Source organism: Cyprinodon tularosa, unplaced genomic scaffold, assembly GCF_016077235.1.
Source record: "Cyprinodon tularosa strain WSP-4 unplaced genomic scaffold, ASM1607723v1 ctg417, whole genome shotgun sequence".
Classification (NCBI taxonomy): domain Eukaryota; kingdom Metazoa; phylum Chordata; class Actinopteri; order Cyprinodontiformes; family Cyprinodontidae; genus Cyprinodon; species Cyprinodon tularosa.
In genome coordinates this window covers 542,187-550,697 of record NW_024039138.1, presented here as the reverse complement: position 1 = coordinate 550,697, position 8,511 = coordinate 542,187, and the positions used below count along the sequence as shown (strand labels likewise).

Sequence of the window (8,511 nt, the reverse complement as noted above, 5' to 3'; positions counted from 1 at the left end):
AAATACATCCAGTGTTGTTTATGTCAAGGTTGTATGATCATGTCAGAGGTACTTCTAGAGAGACTTCTGAGGAGGCAATACCGTAAAAACTGCTCCATAAAACTGGCTGATGATGTAACAGTTTGTGTTAATTTGCACTACTTGTATGTTTTTTTTTTAAGAAGCCATTGCTTTTCTGTCATCGAAAAAAACAATGAAACACAAGAGAAATTTTCAAACCAAAATCTGCTATATTTCAAGATCGGATTTCTAATAGCCTTTGAATAAATAAAATAATAAATTTAATTATTAGTTGATTAGAGATACATGATATTGGGCTGCAACTAAGGATTATTTTGCAAATCGATTAATCTGTCGATTATTTTTTAGATTAGGAGAAAGGAGACTTTGAACTTGAGGCATTCAGGATAAAGAGTATTGACAGAAGAACATTAAATGCAAAATGTTTAAATATTTGCATAATGTTTACATGTTTTAGGGTCTCTTTACCCCATTTAACAATTAATCGACAAGTTGATGATTATTTCAATAATCAATTAATCATGATTAATCCGATTAATTGTTTCAGCCCTAATGCTGATAGTTTACAAATCAACTATTTGATAAATTACACTGATATTTTATCTATCTAGACCTATTTACACTGACTATTTGGTTTTCTCCCTCCCGACCTTTGCATCACAGCAAATACCAGTTTGGTTATCTGCTTCTGAAAACACATCACTCACATTTTAACTTGAGCATCTCCTGCATTAGCTGGGTCCACAGGTGCAGGCATAATCCTGCTCTTTGTTGCAAAAGAATGCTTTTTATATCAGTGAGTTATATGGTTGGGATGGCTCATGTCCAATATTGAGTTTTTAAGGTAAAATGCATGGAATAATGTGCATTCCTAAATTAGATTTTTGAAATATCAAAGATTTATCTGGAATATAGATAAATAATTCATCTGTCTATCAATCTAAATTAATTAATAATTACCCAATGTGAGATTTTTCAATATATATATTTTTGTATATATTGAATATGTAATTTCTGCTGAGCAAGTTTTTTTTGCTGTGTGATTAGTGGTGCTTTCGGTAGCATAAAGAGGCACTTACCTGTGGCAGCATTCGTTCAAGAACCACCTCTGATAACCTCAGAGTTGAAGAAAGCTAACAGCCAGCCACACAAACCATCAACCTTAGAAGATGATTACAAAGAGTTGAAAGGCCCTTGACTCGTGACTCCTCAGAGTTTCTCTTCAAAAATAACAGAAAACTGAACAATGCAAATTAGTATAAACCCAACTGCCGTTTTAACGGCTATTTAAAATGTTTTCAGACGTCTGCATGATATTTGCAAAACAGAATGACAATAAATGGTATAAGGGGTTTAGTTAATTTTTTTTTAGTCCTTTATCTTACCAATAAAAATCTGCTTCCCCTTTATTTTCCATAAACATGCACTGCTCTGTTTGAGGAAATGTAAATGTCCTTTAGTTCTAAAGCTTTTTTTAGAACTCCTATATTTGTTTTGCGGTTGCAGTCAAATATAATGGACTGAGTGGGAGTAAGAATAGGATACTGACCAGCTGTCAACCTTCCTCTGCTCTGAGGATAAATATTTCTCTGCAAACTCATAGTGATGTGATAGTTTTCTACTGCAGGTAAGGGAATTATTAGTGGTAATTATATAACTTTTTGACATTTGAAAGAGTTTCCCATGATGCCTTTGGTATAAGCAGTTTTGGACTGAGGGAAATATGAAGAAAAATTCATCTTATTGGTACCGTAATTCCACTCTCTGTACAAGAAGCTGCCGCAAACTCTTTCCAAAACCAGTTCTTGCTGGAAACCAGGATCAATATGAATATATTGAGGAGTATTTTTTTTTTTTTTTCAGATTGAAGTCTCTTCCGAACCTCGTGCCCTCCACCTGTCTCTAAGTTTTTGGACAAGTTTGAAAGCCGGTTCCGTGTACTGCTTATTAGCCAGGCCAAGTACCATTGGCACGACAGCCATGCTTCCGATGCCAGTGCAGGACAACACGATGTGAGTGATGGCGCTCCTCTTGGTGTCAGATATTAAAAATGCTATACAGACATGCATGTAAATTAGGTAGGGAACCCAGCAGGCCAAAAAGGTCAAGGACACCGCCACCACGCAGCGGGTATACCGCAGGTTCATCCTCTGTTCCTGGTCTGACGCCTGGTTTCCTCGCTCCACCGCTCTGTGGAGGCGGCATATGTCCTTCATCTGGCCTCTGGTGATCCACAAAACACGTCCAGTCATGCCAGCGATGAGAAGAATTGCAGGTAAAACAAGCCCGTACACCTCTGAGTAAATAAAAGCGTTGGGAAACACCCGCCGGTAGGAGCAGCAGGATGTCAGGTTGGACGAGCAGTTCAAAAGCGGTAGCAACTTTTGGGTACTCTCACAACAGTTGTTCCAGTCTGGTGCTGACCAGTTATTCCATCCAAAGGCGGGCAAAGAGGCAAATAAAAGTGGGGGTGTCCATACTATGAGTAGCGCCAAAGAAAAATTGCGATGCATCCACAAGGAGCTATAGTGGAGAGGGTCGACGATGCATATGTAGCGCTCGTAGTGGACCATCACCAAGTTGGACAAAAACGCCAAAAAGAGGAAATTGGGAAAGATGTGAGCCACTAGGCAGGAGCTAAAACTCAACTCCCGGTTTAGACCCATGAGAGGGATGAAGGGCAGAGCCACCCCAGTGCACATATCAGCCACCAGCAGGCTAAGAAAGAAGTAGTTAGGTGTGTTGTGGAGCTGACGGTTGCAGGAGATACCCAGGATGATGACCAAGTTGGCTAGGATGATGGAGGTCGACAGCGGCACAGTGATGATATAGATGAGGTTTTCCATTGAGAAAACGTGGGGGTTGAAGTCTGTCACTGGTGAAATCAGCAGGCTTCCTCCTATTTGCTCTCACTCCAGTAAACAGCTACCCTAGAAGCAAAAACAAACTGTAAAAACCCAGAACTGGGAGACAGAAGGTTTATGGCTATACTTGTGTGGGGTCAGTTGTTTGCATAAACATGCAAATGCATGGTATGACCCTGTTTGCTAATTCTCTGAGAAGTATAATCACAGTTTAGGGACAGGAGGAGTGAGCGAACAAAGATGGAAAATTAGATATAATTGAGGGTGCAGCAGCAGAGCAGTAGAGGTCTGGGGAACTTATTGCTAAAATTAGTCAGAGGAGAATGAATCAGTTATCCGCTCTTATTATGCACAAACATAAAAAGCAAGCTGATATAAAAAGCACTTCAGGAAGATTTAGATTTATGATTACAAGGGCTTTCAAAAGCCTAAAAAAAAGTAGATTTGAGCTTAAATGTTTGGATCCAAGCTTCATATCAGCAGTTGAGGGTCTGTGGCAAAAATAGGCTTTTCAGGCCAAAAGGAGGCATTTTGGTCTCTTCCCCTAAACCATGCAAACCTTTAATATCTTAAAAGCTATCTTAATGTGACAATTATATATATTACAGCAAACTAATATATGATATATATTCTGCAGCAACCCAGCTTTTTAATACTAATATATGATACATATTCTGCAGGAACCCAGCTTTTTAATAGTCCTCACCAGTGAACTAAAACAGTCTTGAAGTAGTCGGACTCTATCTGAGGCAAACATCTTGACTTGACAATATTTGCTCACTTATCCTTGTAAATGTTTCCCAGAACTGTGATGACATCTTTTGCCACAGCCCTCATCAGGCAAACAAACAGATTTTATTTCTGGTTTATGCCTTTCCAAAAACCTTTATATCCCTTAAAGTCCTTCTTTTGGATACAAGAAAGTTTGTTATTCTTACTAATCGCAGGAGAATGCTACTCCCTCTCGGGTTCTTAAAATGATCCATATTTAGAAATAATCAGTACTATGAAAAATGAAATACTCCTTTAGATACTCAATTGGTCATTGATATAAAGCGACCCATTCAATTAAGCCCATATTGTCTCATATCTTTTGGCAGCATCTCTGTTTAAACAGACACTCAGCCTCCCTGTGGTCTCCCCCGACTGAAACAATCATGCTGGATGTTTGAACTCTCCTAACATGGCCAGCGAAACCAAAAAAATCAACATATGTGCCTCTTTTTGAAGTTTCTAGCATTTTTTTTTTTTAGGAAAAACACAAACACCAATAGATGCTGCTCTATGCTATCTGTTTGAATATTCGCTTCCTGAACGAGGACAGCCTAATGAAGGTGATATGTCGGAACCATACAAAGCTCAGTTCAACTGCTAAATTAATTAATGCAGGAAATCATTAATCGTTCTGTCAGCTACTAAAAAATAAAGCAAAGAACCAAACCAAATGTTGTTTCTTCCTCTATTTCTTTTCTATTTTGTTTTAAAGGAGGACATCTTGGCTAAATAATAACAGGTTATGGTGAAGCCAGACTGAAACTGTCAATTAGAGTAGAAAAAAAAAAAGGGTAGGGACTCATAGAAACCTACCCTGCTGCTGTACGTGATCACTCAAGAAAATTCAATATAATGCAAAATTAAGAGAAAAAGAAATTGTCCAGTGCTTCTGCTGAATACATCCGTATTGATTAGAACCTTGTATACACACTAAAAATAATGTTTTATGCATCAAATCTATTTTTTCTTAAATGCTATAAAATTGTCCTTTATTTTATGTTAATTAGATTAATTTGCATCAGCAGCTAATTTAAAGGCTGCTGGAGGCACACAATGGCTAACTAAAGAACCATAATTGTAATGAAAAAAGGTAATTAATCAACTCAACTAAAGGTAAACTCCTCCATTAAGGATACTGATGCTTGTATTAGTGTTATCTTGTCTAGTGCTTTGCTAAGCAGGCAGGTAACACTTTAAATTTTCTAAATTGGTGCTGAATTTAATGTAAACTTATGCAGCCAGTTTGCACTTCTTCTGCTTTAGGATGCATTTCTTTACAGGTTAGACATCACACTGCTTCATCGGAAAAAAATAGAAATAATTTATAATTGGCTCTTTTTTTATAGTAAACTGTATCCACAGTATAACCGGCAGTGAGCATAGAGATAATGCTTTTACTGCTGTTTTGCTGGTCGTTAATATTCTTAAAATAGGGCCACTTAACATTGTTCTTTGAACAGATCACCGGGTGGCTTAAGAGTCTACTTCAGAGGAGTATTTATGAATTTTCTTGTTTATAACCAGCAAACTTTCTCTGTGGTGCCATTCTATTAAAGAGCTGCTGAAACTGCAGGGGAGTGTGATTTAAAAAGTCTCACAAAAGGGGTTATAGGTCGTCATGACTCTAAATCTGATTGACCCTATCTGTTTGGGAAACAGCCGACAGCAGATAAGGGGATATTTTTAGAGCTAGAGGCTAATGTTATTTAGGAAATCTAAATTTACAGCTTATTTTTCTCTGATTGGTCATAGGTTATCATATATATCCTGAAAAATAAGCATTTGTACAAAATGTACCCTAGATAATAAATGAAATCAATAGCCACTGTCCAAAATCAAATAATATATCCAATATATCTAAATATGTAATAAACTAACGATTTTCTGCGATAATTTAGTTCTAATTTGAAAACTAATTGCTCAAAACAATATAATGTATTGCAATTATTAGTTTGAACCAAGTTTCCTTAAAGCTCTAACCATATATAAACTTTTTAAAAGTTTTTTTTTATCAAAATCTTAAAGTTTTGGCTTTATTGCTTTGTCCTGTTCAAGCACTATGTTCCAGGCATGCTTGTTTCCATATATATAAATATAAATATAGATATAAATGTTCACAGTTCTGTTTCTAGTTTTTGTTCTCAGTAAATATATATATATATATATATATATATATATATATATATATATATATATATATATATATATATATATATATATATATATATATATATACACATATAAATTAAGATATTTATTCATTTCAGATTCATTGCATATATGTTATATTAGGACATTGCCTTTTAATACATTAAGAAAGGATGTAAGAAAATAATGAAATATTAAATAAGGATAAGATGGAGTTAGCTGTTATAATAATTTAATAAGCCTGTAAATAAATATTCCAGCTATTTATAGTAGGGGTGTGGTTTGAACTTAATTCCAGCTAGGGTTCAGCATCCTGGATCAGGTGCAGCGGGACAATAAGGTCGAAAATACTTTCATCTAGCCTGATTCTAACCTAATTTCAGTTAGCTGCTGATTCAGCAGGAAAGGATCTGTAGTAAGCCAAAAGCATGCCTGACAGACTTTTTGAGTCATTTTTAACTTAAAGAGAAACAAAATGGTGAATTTTGGTTGTGAACCTGAACTGTTTAAAAAGCTATCAGTCATACTTGTACAGAAAGAAAGTAAAAAAAAAAAAAAGTGTCCTCATTAATTAAAAAAAAGAGACAATAATTTCTCAAAGCTAATATCTCTTAAGTGGAAATTGACCCATGAGGCTGCCAACATTTTTACATTAACATCTGCAAAAGCTGGAGGTTTAAGTTGTTGATTTCTATAGGTGATATATTTCTTTGTTTGGAAATTTCTTGATAATGGACCTTAAACAGAGGGGGAGGACTTAGGTTTTAGCTCTCAAAAACCTACAACGCAGCGATAGAGTTGATTTCTCATCGCCATGTAGGAAACCAAAAGGTCTTGCCTGGTTTTGCAGGCCAACAATGACCCTAACCACTCCCCCTTAGGAGGCATGGGTCAGTATCGGGTTTTGGAGGCCAAGAAAGGACCTCAATGACTCCCCATTACTAAAGGGTGGACCTGTTTTTTGGGTTACATTTGCATGTTTTGTAAGCCAAAACAAGAATTTTGTTTCGGCCACTCTATAAGTTCGGAAACTTAACTCTACACCAGACATTTTGAATACAGAAAGCTTCCTCGATGGGAAGCGAAATGACAAAACAAAGTCCAATGATTTGTCTTTTTTTAACCTTGATAAAGGAGTAAGTTTGAACAAAAAAAGGGAAGAAAAACCCAACAGAATCAATGAATACTCACTGTAACATGGTGGTAGCAATATAATGATCTGGGGTTTATTTTATTGACAAAGCTTATTTACTAAAAGTAAAACAAACAATTGAAAGTTTCTAATACAAATCACTTTTAGCAAGACGAAGGAGGATTTTAGCATAAAAATCAGTCCAAGCATACAGTATTTTAAGCATGTAATGGCTTAGGATGTGCATAATATATGTTTTGCAACCAGACTTAATAAGAGAGAAACGGTGGAGTCCCCTCAAGAAGACTGGGAGCAAGATATGTCCTCAGAAAGTTAGAGATCTGGAAATGTTTGCTTGATGGAGTAGGCAAATATTTTTTGCCTACTCCAAGTAGACAAGTAATTTTATATATTCAAAAATGTTCAGGAAAGTTTAAGTTAGGTAAGAAGGTTATTTCATTGTAGTTTTATAATCTTCCCCTGGTAAATTGGTTAGATTTTGAAGTTGAAGCATAAATCTCAAATGTAATCTATTTGTTATTTTTCTACTGGTCCTAATTTGTTATATCTTTTTTTTTACTGGGAATGAAAACTTCTGCCCCTTTTAAATAACTTTATTTAGCCCATCAATATCCTTGTTCATGTTATATGGTGTTATTGTTCTAGATCTAAAAAGCAAAACATGCTGATAATAAAAAAAAAACACAGCATCTATGATTTTGACATTAGAAATAAACAAACCGGTGTATTTCCGGGGTTTGCGTGTAAGAAGTTCATTTTCAAGCAGAAAGGGAGGTGTTTTATGGTATCAAAGTCCTGCTATAGTTTGAGCAAATGGTGTTTTTAAAGGGTCTTTAAAAGATGACACACAGCGCAAATTGGTTTTTAGCGTTTACTGGTTAAGAGCCGTTTTATGCTTTCTGGAAGGTCTTTATTGTCAGGGATGCAGCATAACATTGACTCTATTTTAAGATGGAATTTTCCTCTGATATGAGGGATTGTTAGTTTGATAAAGAACACACAGTGCTTCAAAGGAAATTTCAAAATAAAATGATTTTTTTCATCATGTCAAAACAGCATTTTGATTTAATAATTTAAAAAAAAATGAAATACATGCCTCAAGGAGCTTTTCTAATAAAAAGACTAGAGGGAGTTTTATATCTAGTTACCTTTAGTGATGAGCTGTCTGGTCAGGTATCATCTGTGAGAAGAAATTTCACCTTTTTTTCCAGCTGATTCTCCTGCATATCATATCTCCAGCCAGAAGCACTGATGAGGTTCAGTGAGTTAACTATAGGAGCTTCTGCTTTTTCCTCTGCAGTCCTCACCGAGCAGTCAGACAGAGCAAGCAGCTAACTCTCTTCCTCACAGATACTTTAAAAAGGAAGTGCGTTCAAAAGGAGGAGGAGATAGTGGTCATCCTGAGTGTCTTTTCCTAAAGGGGCTTTGCTGGCAGTGTTCTTCAACCATCAGACTATCTCAGAATTTTGTACTTTTTTCTCATTTTTGACATCACTAGAAATTATTCTGTGTTGTCATTAAGCTGTGATGCAGAGGGGGGGAAAAGGATGA

General features: G+C 35.9%; 1 protein-coding gene across 2 annotated transcripts; it reads right to left on the bottom strand.

Moving 5' to 3' along the window:
* Positions 1-296: 296 nt before the first annotated feature.
* LOC119792306 (G-protein coupled bile acid receptor 1-like) lies at positions 297-8,309 on the bottom strand. Of its 2 annotated transcripts, none has more exons than XM_038298891.1 (2): positions 8,109-8,309; positions 297-2,951 (listed from the first exon to the last, which is right to left on the bottom strand). In XM_038298891.1, the coding sequence occupies exon 2, from the start codon at positions 2,865-2,867 to the stop codon at positions 1,881-1,883; it is 987 nt and encodes a 328-aa protein (XP_038154819.1). In that variant the 5' UTR covers positions 2,868-2,951; positions 8,109-8,309; the 3' UTR covers positions 297-1,880. The 2 variants fall into 2 exon arrangements, with proteins under 2 accessions (XP_038154819.1, XP_038154820.1); XM_038298892.1 differs by having other exon boundaries at positions 8,160-8,309.
* Between the last annotated feature and the right edge of the window lie 202 nt (positions 8,310-8,511).

Excerpts from the sequence above, each read along its gene's own strand:
- LOC119792306 (XM_038298891.1), bottom strand. The coding sequence starts at position 2,867 with ATGGAAAACCTCATCTATATCATCACTGTGCCGCTGTCGACCTCCATC.